At 42.4% G+C, this 18,320-nt stretch overlaps 1 protein-coding gene and 1 long non-coding RNA gene across 2 annotated transcripts in view; one reads left to right on the plus strand and one right to left on the minus strand.

The window, feature by feature from the left end:
- Positions 1-18,320, minus strand: part of SLC10A2 (solute carrier family 10 member 2) — a 19,527-nt gene continuing 1,207 nt past the window's right edge. The window contains exons 2-6 of the mRNA XM_010958024.3: positions 12,421-12,539; positions 8,174-8,262; positions 6,808-6,983; positions 4,686-4,843; positions 1-1,899 (exon numbers count right to left, since the gene is read on the minus strand). Of these exons, the coding sequence (XP_010956326.1) occupies positions 1,772-1,899; positions 4,686-4,843; positions 6,808-6,983; positions 8,174-8,262; positions 12,421-12,539 (670 nt within the window). The 3' untranslated portion in view covers positions 1-1,771. The remainder of the gene's footprint in view (positions 1,900-4,685; positions 4,844-6,807; positions 6,984-8,173; positions 8,263-12,420; positions 12,540-18,320) is intronic.
- Positions 17,605-18,320, plus strand: part of LOC141579785 (uncharacterized) — a 16,019-nt gene continuing 15,303 nt past the window's right edge. The window contains exon 1 of the long non-coding RNA XR_012511764.1: positions 17,605-18,104. This is a non-coding gene — a long non-coding RNA (uncharacterized LOC141579785). The remainder of the gene's footprint in view (positions 18,105-18,320) is intronic.

The raw sequence follows: 18,320 nt of genomic DNA on the forward strand, positions 1-18,320 counted from the left end.
TTACAAAAATTATTTCCATTTATTCCAGCCTTTAAAATAAAATATTCATTTAATATGATACTCACAGAGGCAATAAAATACATAATTTAATCAGCTTCTCAGACTCATTTAAAAATAGAGTGCTTTCATTTTGAAAAGTTCAGTGATTTTTCTTCCATCTAGCACAAGAAAAAACCCCACAATTCACAAGATAGGGCAACATGTTAGAGAGCCAGATTCCGTTGTCCGTATCTTGATCAACATGGAGGAAAAAGCTGCTTGCTGCACCTGCTGCGTCCAGGCCCTTGACTTTGGGGGCGTTGAAATGATGATATGAATTCACAGTGTGTCTTTAGTGCACCTGCCTGTGTTCCGTTTGAGGACAGTGTAGGAGGTACTTGACAGATAGACCGAAAGTTCTTGTTTTGTACTGTTGGAAGGAGATTGTTTGGCCCTCCGTAATAGGAAAATCTGGACCACCTCTCCTCTACGATCCTTTAAAAAAAAATCCCTAGTTTCTTTTAATGTGTTTCTTTTAACGCGTTTGTCTAATGATGGAAAAATATAGAAGCTTTATTCAATGGTAAATGTGAACCTGGTATAAAAAGGTATAAATGCCACATTTTAAAACAGCGTGCCTCCTCCCTGTCTTGGAAGAACTAAGTTGAGAGTTGACGTTCGTGTTCAGTAATAACGCTGAGGGGCACCAGCAGAACCTGAACTCACATCATCCAAATGCAAGAGGCGCTCTGAAGCCAAAACCGTTGAAAGGGAGTCTATGAGGCAGTGACAGTGTCTGAATGGCAGATGGAGCTAAACCACTGTGAACTGAATTAAGAATGCTCCGCCTCTTGCCGTGGAGCGAGGGGAAGGAGGGTAAATCAGACCTGTCATTGAGAACCCAGCTCTCTCCAGCTGTTTCTCTTTTGCCATAAAGCTCTGTTGCCATTGTTCAAATCCTCCCTGCTTCCTCTTGATACGCCTACTGACAGCATCTTAGGAGCTCACTTGGCAATGCACGTTCCCCTTCTGGGCCCTGGGCACGTCCTCTTCATCCTCGAACACTGTTTAATACTTACGTCTCCCATGGCTCCCTGACCTCATTCTTCCTTCTGCACATCTAATTGACTCTAGTCTTGCCCTTCAAGCAAATTGCTGTTATTTGTACTTTTCCGTGTATTTTCCTTCATCTCCCATTGACTGGGATTCACCCACTAGAGTCATCGTGTTTCTTCCAATACTTCTCTTGTCTTTGTGTCTCCTGCCTTTGTGCCTCCTGCCACCTCCCTGCTCTGAGGTGTGAACCAGAGAGCTGTCGTATTAGCCAACGTGGCCCTGCGACTAACCGGCGAGCCTTGAGGTGGTCTCTCTCCAGGGCTGAAAGAGCTCTGCCAAATACAAGCCATTTGACATAACTCTGTTTTTCCTGAAAAAAGCAAGTGGGCGTCATTGGGCTCAGGAGGCAGAGCAACGGATGCACAAAATCCCTGATGAGATCCGGGCTTGATTCTAATTTGGTTATTAAATTCTCAGTGTCTCCCATGGCAGCTTTAGCCTGAGGTCCAAGAACACTTTTTGGGCTTATTTCAAAGACAGTGTATATATATATATCTGTCACAGGAAAGATCTGGACCAGTCACTTGGTAGCAAAACCAATATATGGATTCAATTCAAACTTAAATTTTTTCTTTAACTTTTTTTTTCTGACAAATATCCCATCAAAACAAATAATCAAATATTTTTTATAGCTGAAGCATGTTCTTTAGAGTTCTTCTTCTTGGTCCACTGGTGTTTACTTTTCATCTGGTTGAAATTCTTCATTCGCCTTGCTGAAGGATGCCTTAGGGAGTGGTTCGATGTCTTTGCCGTCTGGAAGTTCCACATTGTTTTTTCCAAAACATTTCTTGTGTGCTACATACACTAGAAAACAATACACAGCAGGTTAAGCAAATTTCATAATAGTAAGCTGCAAACTTACTTTGGACAGTGATTACAATCTATGACTCAAGAAGCAGTTTGTATTTTGTGTAGGCGGGAAGTTCCTTAGAGAGCACCACCACCATTTTTATTTCCACAACCACTCATAAGTGGGATGGCTGCACTTCAGGAAGACCTGGCACACAGCTAGGGGATATCTGCTCACCCAACTTCCGCTGATCAGCCCTGCAGGTGGTACTCGCCAATAACAACGACAACAGGCATCTATTCTGTCCCTTCCCACTCCAGCTAATGTATCAGTCCTCAGATAGCCTACAAGCTAAGCTGCAGTGTCGGTACCTTGGTCTAAGGGTCTGTGGGGAAGGACTTGAGCTGGAATAACAGTCTTTCCCAGCCTTCACTCACTCCTTCCCACGATGAGGGAGCCTTGGCTGATGGGTGATCAGCCCTCATCTCTTCCACGAAGCTGCTAGTCTCTGGGGGCGGCCATTTCTCAGTGTATTTCTGAGGTCAGCTCACCTGGCCAGACTGGCCTGCAGTCTCTGTGTATCTGTGGATGCTACGTGCACAGTGGTTGGCCATGGAGCAGGACGATATCAACAAGCCCATGTAGTCATAGTTTTGAGCCATATTTTCTAATTAAGTTTTATCTATAATAAAAGTGCAATTTTGTTATCTAAATATCTGATTTTTTTCCCCTTCTACCTCTGACATGGTTCCAACAGGGGAGGAGAAGGTATTATTTATTGGAACCCTCAGACTCCAATACCTCACACTTAAAATTGGTATAAAAATACTGCCTATCTCATGGGGCAATTGTGAACACAAATGAGCTAAAACAGTACAGTGCCCAGCCCTGAGAGAGCAGTAAGGGCTCAGTCAGCACTAACGCTCACGATGATACACAGCTGAGAGAGACATGATCTTGCTTCTGAGATCTGAACATTTCAAGGTCAATACCTCCTTGGATGGCTCCTGTACATTTACCAGTATATTTGTTTTTGTTTTTACATTAATTTGTTTTAGTTTTTTCTTTCTTTCTTTTTTTTTTTTTTGAGGGGGGAGGTAATTAGGTTTTCAAATTTATTTATCTTTAATGAAGGTACTGGGGATTCAACCCAGGACCTCATGCATCCTAAAGCACACACTCCACCACTGAGCTGTTCTCTCCCCACTCAGTATATTCACTTAGAAGCCACTAAGCTATTGACTCTATTGAATTGAGCTTGTGGTTCATGAAAATATCCCTTTTATTATACTTTTATTATAAACTGTTTTGAGCTTGAAATCCCTCAGCTTATCACCAATTTTATTCAACCAAACTATTCTCCTCTCTTCTTTCCATCTTCCCTCCCTCCCTCCCTCCCTCCCTTCCTTCTTTCCTTTCCTTGTTCCAAAAAGAAAGCATTTAGACTTCTAATCCTTTCACCAAAATATGTTTCCCGGAATTGCACATCCTTAGTAAAGATGCCTCCTTGTTCTCATTCTTGCTGCTGAAATTGTGGGAAAGGGTAAGACTGTTGCCCACTTTCCCATTATTCCTTCAATTTTATATATTAATTCCTTTTGAATGAGTTATTTAACTAGTAAATCTACTTAATTGTCCTCGCTCCCAACTACTTTCTCAGGCTTGTCTGGTAGACACCATTAGCTAATTATTTGGGAAAGTCCCAAGGTGCACCAAATTGGGTAAATCTCCATGATACAGGAAAACGGGGTAATTAATTAGGCCATGCAACCCTCTCTCCTGCACCAGTGATAAGTCAGTGGAACGTTTCTAATGGATCCAGAGAGTCCTATACTAGAAAGGAAAACTCTGCTTCGAGAATGACATTCAAGACCGTAGCACAGAGAATGAACAGTTCCCAAGGGCAAATGGAGTACCTGATGGAGCTAAGTGTAAAAGCAAACCTTATTCCAAACAAAGCTGTACCTAGGGTCGTTGTGCCACTTAAGAGTCACATTATCTTTTCATTCACTTCCACTATATGATCCCCATTAAAATGGTGTGAAACTTAAAGAAGTTTCTTTATTAAAAAAAAAAAGCCCCAGAATTTGAAAATAGATTAAACATCACCAGTCCTTAGAAAACAAAATTAGAGGAAAGTTTCAAGTAGGTGAAGGCCATTAGGTGGCAGGGGCTCGTGGACTAAAGCTATATGCTACATCCCAGTAAAATTAAAAAGCAAGTTAGCTATTCCTAGCACTTGAAATAAAAAATGTTTGCTTCAACTGTTTCAATTGTATGGTTACTAAAAACTATATACATACACACATACATGTACACACATATCTATCTTCCAATATAACTTAGCCTGATAAATATACTTTTATACCAATTTTCTGAGAAATATCCTATATATACTAAGCATGCCAAGATGATGTTTGAATTAAAAAATGACCAGTTCAGGGTTCTTAGAAGCAGGTAGGAAGGGACACAATAAAATGGCTCTAACAGGTTAATATGCCTCCTTAATTATTGAGAAAAAGAGAGTCAGTGGAGAGAATCAACCTCCATTATTTTTCACTTAAAAATACTCTTTACTAGAACCTTTTGGTAAAATTATAATCTTCCATCAGCAGTTGGCATGTCATGAGAGTATTATGGGTAGCGTTTCCTACCCATTTATTTCACTGCCAGGAAAAGGGAGTTTGGTTTAATGTGTACAATTCATTAGCAGAAAAGGGGAATTAAAAGATGTCATATTAGCAACTCCAGGATTTCTCAAAGAACATCACAGTGAAATGTGATTATAGGTGTTCCTTACGTCCTAAGAATAGAGCTGCCACGACCAACTGGAAGATGCTGTAGATGAGTGGGAAGGTGAAGATGACATTGAGCTCCTCAGGGGTGAAGGACAGCTGGACGATGGTGGAGCACAGCTGAGCGTTCTGCATCCCTGTTTCCAAAGCAACCGTTCGGCACCTGAAAGAAATGTTACAAGAACACACGTTTTCACTGGTCTGTTTTTGGTGGTGTTGTTTTGCTTTTTTGTTGTAAAAAATTAAAAGCAGATAGAACAAGTACCTAAACATGTCTGAACACACACGTCTACTTTTCATGTATATATTTATTAAACTCTATAGTTTTATTTATATTCAATAAATATGCATTAATATATTATCAGATAATACATTATAATACAAACATTTTCTCTTTTTCACTACATATATAGAGATAAAACTCTTGCCCTAGTCATCTTTATAACTGTTATGATAATAAGAAAATGGATATAAACCCCTGTAAAAGTTTAAAAGTCTTATGTAAATAAAAGCCATTATTATTGTTTCTCTCCTTTTCACATTAAAAAAAAATTGGGGATTATAATGTTTTCTTTTGTCCAGAGGAACAAAAATCACCAAGTAGCTTATTTTGCCCTGTGAGCAGTGGAAGCTATCAATGTCATCTGTGTCTATATGCATAACTATGTATATATATATACACACATATGTATGTATGTTATATTTAATATATTGGATAATATTTATTAATAAGTAATATATAATTATTCAATATAATATTGAATAAATTTATACATCTATTTATAAAATAAAATTATATTATGCATTAAAAGCAGATACATATATATATATATATATATATATATATATATATATATATATATATATATATATATAAATTTTAAGAACTCTGAAAGCAGAGGCTCATTTATGTTAATGTTCCATAAACAGCAGAGGGGGATGATTTCACTCTGTTCAATTAGGTCCTTGGCATCAGTGCAGAGCAGAGCAGGGGATGAGAAAACACTCAAAATAGAGTATTTGCTATTGTTGTTTTATTGTGAAATCGGTTTTATTCTTCTGATTAAATCTTGATCAAAAATCTGCAAAGTAGGTATCATTGTCCCCATTCTACAGGTGAGGAAAGTCAGAGAAAGAGTAAGAGCCTGGCCCGGGTCCTACAGTGGGTGAGCGGTGGGTCCCAGTGCCATCCCCGGTCAGCCTGACTCAGCCACACCCTTCCCACCGGCCTGTGCCTCTCATCTTGTCCCCAGCCTCATACGTGCACCAGCTCCTACGCCTGATTTTCCCTCTGCCTACTGATTCCAACGTGCTAGAAGCAGGAACGCCTTCACCCTGTCCCGAGCCCATACACGCTAAAACAAGTTCTGCTCTTCAGAACTTTCTGGATTGTGAGTGCATCCTGTTTCTGGCTGGAGGAATCCTCGTATATTACAGGACCAACCTGAATTCAGCTTTGGTTGGAGTCACTCTGCTTGGAGAATTAAGGACAAATGAGCACAGAGGAGCCCGACCTGTACTATCCAGGAGAAAGGGCCAGGAGAATTTGAACAAGAAAGAGGCAGTCCATATTTTCTTTCCAGAGGACTTGCATCTTTCAGGAATGAATGAGTCTATTTAGAATGATGTATTCAGAAATAGAGTGAACGTTATTACAGGTGAAAAATTGTGAATTTGTCCTCAGTGTTTACAGTGATTATGGGCTGAATTGGATCTTCTCAAATGCATATGCTGAAATCCTAACCCCCAGCGCCTGAGAATGTGCCTTATTTGGACATAGGGTCACTGAAGGTCTAATTAGTTAGGACAAGGTGTGGTGGACATACGCTGATTCAATATGACTCGCATCCTTCCAAAAAGGGAAAACTTGGACACAGAGACTTGCATAGAAGGAGGGCGATGTGAAGAGAAAGAGAGGAGATGGCTTTCCACCGGCCAAGGAGAGAGACCTGGAGCACATGGCCCTTTGTCCCTCAGAAAGGATCAGTCATATTGACATTGACCTTGGACAACAAGACTCCAGAACTGCTCAAGCCACTCAGTTGGTGGTACTTCATAACAGCAGCAAACGAACACAGCAGCAATTACAGAAGGAAGTTCCTCGTCTGATTTACCAAAACACCATACCTGTTCCAGGGCTGGCCAGCTATTCTAGCCAGAAGAAAGCCCAGGGAGTAACCGGCAAAGGGAAATATGATTCCTATAACCCAGAGTTTGGGCGAGATGATCCAGGCGCTCTGGTACAGCAAGCCTCCGACCACGGCTATGAGCACGATCAGAATGATGCCTGTGATGGACCCGATCTAGAAGCAAGACAAGCAGACGCAACAATCGCATGTCAAAGCAAATGCAAAGATTCTCGTCGGAGAAGAAACCTAAGCGTCTCCTTCCCTCTGGGGAAGTGATGATTAGTGACCTCCCTGTGTACCCCTCGCCTGATGCCAGGGTAGACCCACCGGAAACGCTGGTGCTTGTCCCACGATTCAATTTTTAAGAAAATTAACAGGACATGGTGGGGCTGTACTCAGTTAGCCTGAAGAAGATGTCCTAGCTCAAAATTATCCTTGTCAGAGAGGAAGAAAACCCACTCCAAGAAGACGTGGCTGCCAGATTCAACTCCTCCTGCCCTCCTTCCTTCGGTAAGTCACGAAACCTCTCCGAATCTTTGATTTTTCGTCTGTAATTGAGGATGAAATCTTGCCTTAGCCACCTTTTATGATTATAATGGTGAGAAAATGGAGAGAAAACCCTATAAAAGGTAAAAAGGCACAGGCAAACCAAAGCCACTGTTATCTTTTTCCCCTTTTCACATTAAAAAGAATTAGAGATTTATAACTTTTTTTTTTTTGGTCAAAGAGACAAAGAACACCAAGTGGCTTATTTTCCCTCCTGAAACCTGTCTATATTATCCATCTCCATCTCATCTGGCAAGGATACAGTTGATAAAAGGAAATGAATGGTTACTAATTATATATATCATCATTTATATAAATGTAGTTATATATATTATTATATATAGTTATATATAATTTTATATCTATAAATATGTGTGTGTATATATGTATTCACATGTATGTGTGTGTGTGTATACATACACATATATATAAAATCTACCAATTGCCGGGCACTGAATTGGCCATATGGATACAGAGATAAGAAAGATATGACCTATTTTCTAAGACAGCTGTCTAGATATATTTTGGAATATAAACCCACATAACAGGGATAAAAGCAAAGTGCTGTGGGTGTGCAGGGTAAAAAATCCTGCCCTTGAATTGGGGCTCTCCAAGGGTGGATAGAAACTTGCTCTGAGGATGGGACAGGGGAGGGTGCTCTAGAAGAGTGAGCTGTGTGTCTGATAACTTTAAGCCGCCCTAGATGGGGTATTATCATCCAATGTGAAAAACCCGCTCAGTAGATGGAGAGACCCACCGTTTACGCGCGGACACTGTGGAGCATGTGACGATGCTATGCTATGACTGGGGACACCTACCTTGAGTATGATCTTGGCTTTATCGGGCCATTTGTGATTAACAAATATTCCAACGGAAACAGGAACAACCAGAGCGACCAAAGACGTACCTAAAGGTGACAGAGAGCAATTTGATCAACAGAACACATAGCACAGGGAAGAGGAAAGCAAAACAGCCCGCAGAAGGTTTAGGTTGTAGCTCTGTCTCTCTTCTTAAATACATGAAACAGAATTCAAAAAACAAACAACAACCCCTAACCCCAACTCTACTTCTTTACCTACTCCAGTAAATAATTCAATATTGCTACTGGAAAATTGATAATGTTGATGATATAAATCCTTTCCCTAAATCCTGGATTAATTTTTTTAGAAGAATCCTTATTCTACCAGTCAGTCTCTTTTAGTTTCAATTTGTCAGAAGCTTGGCTTCTCTGGTCTTGGGATCATACGTTTCCAAAGTCTGTGTGTGTGTTTGTGTGTGTCTGTGCTCCAGTGGTGTGTAAAGAAAGACGGTATTTTATATCTGTCTGTTACTTCATGGTAGTAGAAATAAAAGAAAAAAGTTCAAAATTCTCCAGGCATTCTGTGGGCTAATGACTTCTGGTTAAGACTGAGTTGGATTATTTAAATCTGCAGCAGAGAGGTGGGAGAAAAGGTTGAAAAAGCATGCTTTAAATTTTCCATGAGATAAAATATTTGGCGACCTCTCGAGTAATTATAATTCTTTGCAGGAATGAGCTCACCCAGCCAGATGAAACAGTCATACTTCAGTTTCACTGTGTTAAATTTACTGCTGTTCTCATGACATGTGGTTTGTTTCTCCATATTATTTAACACTCATTTGTCCAGTTGCTGCTTTTGTATAACACAGCACCAACAACTTCTAACTTCTCATGGGCTGTTTCTTTGTCAAACATCCTTTTAAAGCAGTAGGAGAAAGTGGAATTGAATAATGAAATTCTGAGAGTGGATGTTGCTTGGTATTGGAGCAGATTGCACTAGGACTGGGAAATGGATTCCAGATTCCAGGGCCATAAATATCAATTTAAAATGAATATAATAGTGATGAAAACATAATGTCTTTGTAGCCTCTGGCCCTCCTGGCAAGATACGGTCAGCAATTACTTTTTCCCAGAAATTACTCAATGAGATTAAGTAATAGTTAAGGTACCAAGAGGAAGAAGAAAAAGAAAGAGCAGGGAGGAAAAGGTGAGGAGAAAATGGTGGAATAAAGGATGTGAAATAAGGTCATGGATGGATGTACTCGTAAGAGCCCCCAGAAAAACCCCCTTTGGGTATCCTTACCTCCTGCTACTTTGAGAGGAGAATTTTTCCCCTGGGTCTCCAGTCTGTTCTCCAAATTGTGAAGTTTGTAGTCCTTAAATGAAAACCATCTTGATACAGATTTGTTGTACTGTGGTCGCCTAAATCTGGGTGCCAACACTGTGACTGGACTGTGAGCGTGCTTAGGTTTTGGTAGTGTATTTGTAATGTGTTGGAGCTGTGAAAAGGCAGCCCAGTTTCGTGTCTGGCCTCTCTTTGCCAGGAGTCTTTATCTCTTTGGGGCAGCCCAAGGCTACAGGATAAACACACCAGCAGGACTGGCTGTTGAAATCCGTGGTGGAATTGTATTTCCTCTCTTGACCAGATGAGACCAGATAGTCTTTTTGGGACTCGATGATGACTGGAAAAGACACTCTTTGCCCTTCGTCACCCTCAGAGTGTGTGGCTTCTGCCTGAAGAGGTGGGTTGTGGTGATTCTTTACTCCCGAGTGGGCTAGAGATCTGCCCGCACTCTGTGGCAGGTGCCTGTCTATTTAGATGAGAAAGCATCTCCTTAGAGTTTCCACAATTTGAGCACCACAACTTGGTCTTTAATCAAGTTTACACAGCATATACAGGAGGGAAGAAAGGTAGAAAGAAAAGAGAGAAGGAAAGAGTGGGGAAGGGAGTCACATGGTGCAACTCAGAGCCGGACAGACTCAGAGCTGGACCTGATTCACAAAGTGTGAGAATTGTGAGGATTATTGATGCCTCTGAGCCTTGGTTTCCCCATTTGTGAAATGGGCAGAAAGATGTCTCTCTCACGGTGCTGTTGTGGGAGGCAGATGGTGACGTGGATACACAATTCGTGGTCCTAGACACACTCAACGGCAGAGCGGGGAAGAGAAGGAACAGCAACTTGCTGCAGTGTATTCAGTGGTACCAGCTGTGTAAGCTGCCTGCTCCTCCGTCCAGATGTCATCATCTGAGGGGGCTCAGCGGCTGTTTATTGAATCACCTGAACATAGTGAGCACTGTATGGAAACTGCGCCAAACAGCCCTGCCCCCGGAGCTGAGTGGAGAGCAGACTAGAGGGCTATTTCCGGCTCCCTGTTCATCTTGGACAAATTCAACCCTTACGCTGAGCCTTAATTTCCTCACTGAAAAACATCTTGTGAATGAATCAGGTTGTTTGTTTTCTACATTAAAGGACTAGGAAAACCAATAGTGAGAAGGTTACGTAGGAAAATAGGCCCTGGGCAAAATGGTGAGTTAAGCAGAGTTAATATCTTTGCTTTTCAACCTTTTATTCAAAAATGTTTTATCTCTTCCTCATTTCTCTCCCCTTCTGTTTTCTGTTTTCTTTTATTTTTGTCCTTAGACTCTTGTATGATGATCTTTTCCTCCTTTGAGGTACCAATTACTCTTTCTCACTCTCTTCTTTTCAAAATTTACTCATCTTAAAGGATGTGCTATCAGTCATTCACACTGTAGTTAGAATTTCTCAATACTGCTTTGGGGCATTTTCTAGGAGGGAATGAATATCCAGAGGAGGCTATTTTAAGGTTTAACTTTTTTTTCTTAAACAATAAGTAATATAGAGTTAAAACTCATTCAGCAAACAGCTTCTTTGAGAGGCCTAAAATAAACACTCCTCAAGCAAACTGCACTCTTTAACTTGAAGGAGAGTGTCCTCCAAGGGAGCAGACTGAGAGTTAAGCAGCTTGAGGCACAGGCAAGGTGGTTGCCCAGGGTCACCTCATAATCTGCTTGCATGAGATGATTTCTGATATGGAGATCCCTGGGGTCTGTAGAAGGACCTTGTGAGGGGAAATCCCATACTGAACAAGGTGTGCTAAGAAGGACCACTTTTTTGGAGGAGGGGGCATGTCTAATGGCCATGGTAGGCGTAGAGAGAGGAGAGACTATCTGAAAATACTGCAGCATCGATTGTCCCCGAGGAAGGTTCCCTTGTCTGTTCTGATTCAGTTGTATAGACCCCGATGCATGCTTTTATTACAGAAACAATCCTTCTTAGAAATGGAAGTGATTTGAGATGCCATCCAGTCCAGCTTCCCACACCAACAGGAATCCTTTCACAAACATCTTTCTGAGTCATCATTTAGTCTTTGCTCACGTGTTCCCTTCCACGGGACACCTGCACCACAGCCCCCCGAGAAGACACGTGTCTCTAAGGTTAGCCTTGGGAAAAAGACGACCTAGCGTGTCCTGTACCTGGTGATTGTGCCATGTACTAGTTCACCTACCTCTCACCTTTGGTGATCACAGGGCTTTCGGCAGACCAGGAACTAGCTTGTCCTGTCCTTGACCTCATGTTACACCAGTGACTTAATCTCCTACCCTCATTTGTTCTGCCAGAAATAGAAAAGAGCCCTTTTGGGGTGGGGGTGGCCATCTGGGAGCTGAGATGAGTGGAGACAGAATTATAACCAGCACTTCTGACTCCCGGGGCATGATCACAGGCCGCACCAGCAGATCGACTTCTGAGTCAAGAGTGTCATAAACAGGGTGTTTCATCTGGAGGTCTCCTGTTGCCACAGCCATCATTGCTTACCGGGTGCCCTATTTTAAAATCATTAGCGAGACGGTTTTTGTCTTTCTTCAATTTGAGTGTTCAGGAGCAAACTTGTGTCCCCCCCAGACTAGTTGTGCTCTGCGTTAAGGGAAGGATGGAGCCTCCAGAGACTCCCACCTCCCGAGGTCCAGATGGCTGTGCCCAGAGGTCCCTTCCGTTGGTCTGTCTCCCTGGTGGTTTCAGTGGAGGACAAAACCGGTTCTCCCATGGGGTCAAGGTTTGAATTTCAGAGTCTGCCAGCCCTCACTCAAATACAGGCGAGGCTTGTCCTGAAAGCCAAGTAGGGCACAAACTACTGCTGGTGTGAGAGGTAAAGGCTTGCTGGGTCTGAGCCTGGCCCGAGAGCTGGGCAGGGACGAGCAGAGAGGAGGGCGGCGATGCTTAGAAGTCGGGGGCAGGACTGACTCACCTATGCTATCGTAGGGAATGACGATGTCCCCGGAGTCCACCCACATCTTGGTGTAGATTAGGAGGCACAGCGGCATCATCCCCAGGGCGAGCAGCGTGGAGCACGTGGTCATGCTGATGCTGAAAAGAAACGGGCAGGTTGGCAGGCTACCTCGGTTTTCTTGGGGAGGGTGGTTTCAGTTTTCAGTGCATGATTAGAAAGTCGTGCAAAAGACTCAACCAGCAACACCATTCGGTCTGATGGACAGAAGCACACAGGTGCCCCGGTCTGGGCAGCGCCCTACGTGGGGTGAGATGGTGAGATCAGTATTTGGTGTCTTTCTATTTTGTCTTGTGTCATCCTTCCCTCTGCATTGGTTCTCAAGGATCAGAGAAGATATCTCATGACTGTTTAAACTCATTATTAAACAAGGCACAGGTGCTTGGCCGCCCTTCATGCCTCCAGTCAGAGACCAGCGAACACATTCACACGGGCTTTGCTGCGTCTGCCTGGCTTGGGGTGAGACAGGCCTCCATGGCCCTTGGGGGAGGAAGTACGTCCAAGGGAAGAAGCCTCGGCATCTCTCGTTAAAGCAGACACATTATTCCCCGGACACCCGTAGCTTGAGAAAAGGTTAAAAACAAAAACCAAGAAAACATGCAAACAGGCAGGGTGGGCCTGGGTTCTATTTCTGCTCAGGAATTTTGCAAATGGTGTTCAGAAGAATCAGGGCCTGGTGGCATTCCTCCTGAGAGCAGCAGTGTTGTAGGGTGGACCTGGCTGGGTAGGTGGACTTCGGCTCCCAGCGTGGAGGACTTCACATGGAACGATGCTGTTTTCAGCACTGCCACAGCAGATGGAAGACAGGTTTCTGGAATGTGAGTCCTCTGGTCCCTGCAAAGTGCCCTGGGCACAGAGCCACTTTCCCTTCCTGGGGAACAGAGACCTTAAATGACTGGGCCAGACACTGCTTGGCTTGGAAGCCACCTCCGTGACTCTGGTGATTTACCTGATTTCTCTTTGCCTGTTTGCTCATCTGAGAAATGATGAGAATCACCATCACGGCCACCTCACAGGCTGAGAGGACCGAGTGACCCAAGGAGTCCAATACTTAGAATAAGGCAAGGCGCTCACTAAAAGCCAGTTATGGTATTATCTACCCAGCCACCGTGTGTGTGTGTGTGTGTGTGTGTGTGTGTCTGTGTGTGTGTGTGTCTGTGTGTGTGTGATGTGCTCCAGAATAACACAGCATCAGGAAACTAGAGAGATTTTTCTGAAAGGCTTTTTCTCTAATAGCTGTAGCACTGAGACAGATGATCAGCCTAGTCACTCCTTAAAGGTATTTTACGTGAGCTTGAAGGAAAAGATTAAATTATTTACACCACCTACTCGCACCCCCCTCCCCACAACAATAAAAACAACCCCCCTACACGTTGCTAAGGAAAACTCTGGAGGTGAGGAATTTCATTTCAGTGCATCTAAGCACAATTTTGGTAAAAAAGGATGGGGCAATGTTTATCAAAGGGCTTAACTTCCCTAAGTATCATTAAAGAAAAACCCCAAAAACCAGAATGACCTCATTTAAAACCTATTTAAAGAATTCAGAAAAAAATACTTGCCATAGTAGAGCTAAAATAGTGTAAAAATAATCAATGGTAGAGATATATGTAAAGCATTTCTAAGACATTCAGTCTATTATGGGGATAGGTTAACTTAATTTGGGTGCACAGTAGAAGCTAAAAACAGAGTAATAATAAGTTAATTTGTTACAAACAGTGCTTTGTCCTACTTATAGTTAAAATACTGGAGTTTGCAAATGACTTCACCCACTCTCTTTTCCATCACCATTTTCTTTTTTTTATCTTTTCTTTTTTTCTAAATAAATTAGCATGGCTTTTAAGTTATCCCCGTAATAAAATCACTATTATTCCAATGCATCCAATATGCGTTCCAGAGTGGAGAAGACAGGAGGGGTTGGAGAAGGACAGTGTTCAGATCTGGACCACAGGGAAGAGAAGGCCAAGAATTATTTGCTTCAAACCATGAAAGCAACTTTAGAAGGACGTCTGTTTCTCTCCTTGTTTTTTTTTTTTTTCCAATTTCCTTGTGAAAGCTTTAATTTTGACTATTGCTAAGATAATTTATGAAGTTATATCCTGGTTTTGAACTTGGCAAGACTAGCTTCTCAAAGGCCACGAGGAGGGACAAGACAGGAGTTGGAGTTGGAGAAGGGACTGGTTTAGATCTAGTGGGTCACCTGGATCACAAGGTACAGCCAAGGGGTGGGAGTACAGATGGCTGGAACCACTCAAAATGAGATGAAGCACAATTCACAGATAAATAATTTTAAGGATCAATACAGGAGAATAAATTAGTGAAAGAAAAAAAATAACTTCATATATTAAAAAAAACCAAAAAACCCTGAAGTTCTACCAAGAGCAGAGGTGTCACCAATAGAAATACTATACCATGCATTTATATTGAAATAAGAGGGAACACAAGAAAAAAAAAACAACTCTTGGTTTAAATCCTAATAGAGCCTTAGCTCTATTAACTGCCAGGGAGAATTTTTTTTCCTTCCTTTTCTTTTTGGAATTAAAAGAAAGCAATAAATGAGAATTTAGTGAATGTTGAGGAATTTGGTCCAGTCAGTGATAAGGAATGCAGAAGACTGTAACCCTATTAGAAGTGAAACATCAAATTTGAAAGATCAAAAGAAACGTGTCTAGTGGGGCTGGAAAGTGGAGATGTGACAAGTGATAGAAACAGTGTTGAGCCAAGGTTAAGAATCTGGACGGAGATGAGTGGAGAGGTCTGGGCTCGAATTCTGACTCTGACATGTACTGACTATGACTTCTGTCAAGGTTAAGAGCTTTAATTTTCTCACCTAGCAAGTGCAGAAAAGCAGCACTAACCTTAGAGGATTAGTCTGAGGATTAATATAGACATAGCATGCTTACACTGTGTGTGGTTCTTACCAGTGCCTCCTAAACGTTAGCTAGTAAATAAAAAGTAATGCTGCAGAAAAAAACATAGCTTGGTTACTCCGAGGGAAAATAAAGGGAAATTCAAATAGCATTGGATTAGTTCTTAGATTAGTGAGGATCTGGACATTTATGTTGAAATGAGAGGAACTGCTTTGAATCTGCAATAGGCTGGAGGGTCAGGGATCTTGAACGGCTATAATAACAGTCAACACAAAGCTGGAAGATGAAGAAACAGCATTTGGATGAAGAACAAAGGATGTGGTAGGAAAACCCAGAAACTATTAAATCTGGAAAATAATAAAAAGGGAGTGCTGACAGTACAGAGCAGTGAAGGAAAGGCTGCATTGGCAGGGATTCCCCAAAGAAGAAGTCAAAGAAAGGAAAACGAGAAGGAAAACCCTTGTGTGGTGCCTGTGGCGAAGGCCAATGCTGGCAAAGAGAGATTCGAAAATCAGGAGCCTCTGGGGATAGAGTGGACACCAGGTGGTGGGAGTTCTCTGCGATCCCTGACCCGCGGGGCTGGGCCACCAAGAAGTCACCCAAAACCATCACCTGCGTTTCTTCCTGAAACATTTTGTGCATAATGGGGCCACAGCACAGCTAAATCAGGTGAAAATGCCTGTTCTCTGATCAGATTCCCACGACAACTTTCTAGGCTCGAGTGGTCCAGGAGGGAGCTGAAGTGTCACTCGCTGTATGTCAATGAGCAAGGATTTGATTAGCAAGGTCGGTAATTTTGTTATGTGTGTGTGTGTCTGTGTGTGTTTAAGTCACTAGAGACTGCAAAATGCGTTGGTTTCCCAGGTTGGGAAGAGATGATAGGGTGAAGGGAGGTGATTTGGTTTCTCCCAGGAACCACATCCAGGAGAGTTAAACTGAGATGGAGATGGAGTGGTTTAGCCAGCGCTGTGTGCTGTCCACTCAGCGGGTGCAGACACCTGTTGGTATAAACAGTCACATCTCGGCTGCCATTGCTAGAGTTCAAGTGGAAACGGAGACGGTAACGTTCCAAGAGGACAGAATCGGAAACATAAAGGAGAGAGAGGATTGCATCTAACTAATCATGAGACTGCAGTGCTCACTCCAGAGGAATAAAAAAAGGGCTGGAAAACTGTTTCCTAATAGCTGAGGTGTTACTCCCTTAGTTTGCTTTAAAGAAATACTTCAAATTTTTCCTCTAACATATGCAATGCATAATGTCCCCAATCTTCCCTAGTGGCATAATCTGACCTCCTTTCAATGATTACGGGGTCTTTGTGATAAATGTTATTATCTGCTCAGTTGAAAGACAGTGATGTCTTTGGGTAATGTTCTTTCAGAGCTGTTTGTCCCTAAAATATGCAATGCAGAGGCACCTGTGTTTTGTGAGTTGTCTTTTTTCGCTTTGGAAGCATTTTGGTCTTTTCTCTTGGGGGTCAGGCTCTTGTGGCCACTTGCTGCTAGGGGACACAGGCCTGCCCATCTAACACCTTGCCCTCTACCCCCACTTCTTGTTTCGCATCCTCCCTGCTGCGAAACGGCGCAACAGGTCTAGAATTAGGAGAGTAAACAGGTCTTGTGTGAGGAAGGTCTCGGAGATTAGGTGGGATTTACTTCAGGCATGCCAAGTCTTTTACTGGGTCTTGCTTGAGTTCTGGTTAGGCAGAAATGCTAGAGAGGTGACCATCAGACTAGACAGGTGTTGATGTTATTCATAAGACAAGGGATATCAATGAGTCCACACTTTCTAGAAAGAAAATGAAAAATTTTCAGTGCTGTACGTTCCACTGCAGGATTTACTCTGACTTTCTGACGCAGTCACATACACTGACTCAGCTGGCTGTCTCTTGCCAAGGTCTCAAATTCTACCTTTGGTTCTTATTTATGAATACTTTTACTTCTCACAGGAATTGTTATGCGAGATAGGCAAGTTAATATAACCATCTCCTATTTCCAGAGAAATTTCCAGATTTCCATAAAACCACAGAAAAGGTAACTTAGAGCTTTTAGATGAGGGTTTTTTTTTTTTTTTTCCAGTTTCAGCCCATGGAAAGGAATCTGTTTCAGCAGCCAAAAAACCCAGCATCACACATGCTTTTCTGTCTTCTGGAATGATTCCACATGTGGCATGATAACGAGGTACACGGCTCTTCGGTTTCGTTAAAAAGTTACAAATGTTATGTGAAAGCTGCTTAGTGAGAGTCAAAGTCCTATATTCAATTCAGTTCACTCCCCTCAGCCAGCTCCTAGCTTGCAGAATTCTCACCTGCGTGCCTGTGTGCAGGTCAAGCTGAAGTCTAAGAAGATCTTATTGCCACATGGTGGTTCACAGATTAACTAAACCTGAACATCCCTGGCCATCCTTTTTCCTCACAGGACCTTCCTTGGGAATAAAAAAATCTATTGCAAGGAAGAGACAGGATTTCCTTACATGAAAAGCATATAATGTGAAGATGTATTGTTGGCACGGCTTTTCTAAAGCTTCTGAAGAAATGGGCACCAGCCAGGATGAGGTGGTGGGCTCCCAATGGCCCGCGAGATGCTGGCTCAATCTGGAATCCAGTTTCACCTTCTGCTGTGGTTACATTTCTACCCTGTGAACATCTCTCTTCTGAGTTTTGTAGCTGGTGATTAACAGAGTCCATTGCCTACTGGACAGCACGTAACAAGCACACTTGACATCAACACCTGGCTGTGTCCAGAAATGCTTGTCTTTCACAGGAAATGAAGAGCGATGAGGTAAGGAAAAAAGGCATTTGTCTAGTTGAGTGGCAGCATTAAAATTCTCAGTCTCCCCACATTAATGCTTCATTTTATCTCCATTAGTTTTTTTCTCCTCCAGTGCTAGTTCAGACTGGCACAGGAGGAACTGGGCAAACACTGCAGTTTAGATTATTCTGTGGGAAGCAGGGAAACCATTTTCTGCTTATTTTATAGAAGGGTAAGCATAATTTT

Source organism: Camelus bactrianus, chromosome 14, assembly GCF_048773025.1.
Source record: "Camelus bactrianus isolate YW-2024 breed Bactrian camel chromosome 14, ASM4877302v1, whole genome shotgun sequence".
Taxonomy (NCBI): Eukaryota; Metazoa; Chordata; class Mammalia; order Artiodactyla; family Camelidae; genus Camelus; species Camelus bactrianus.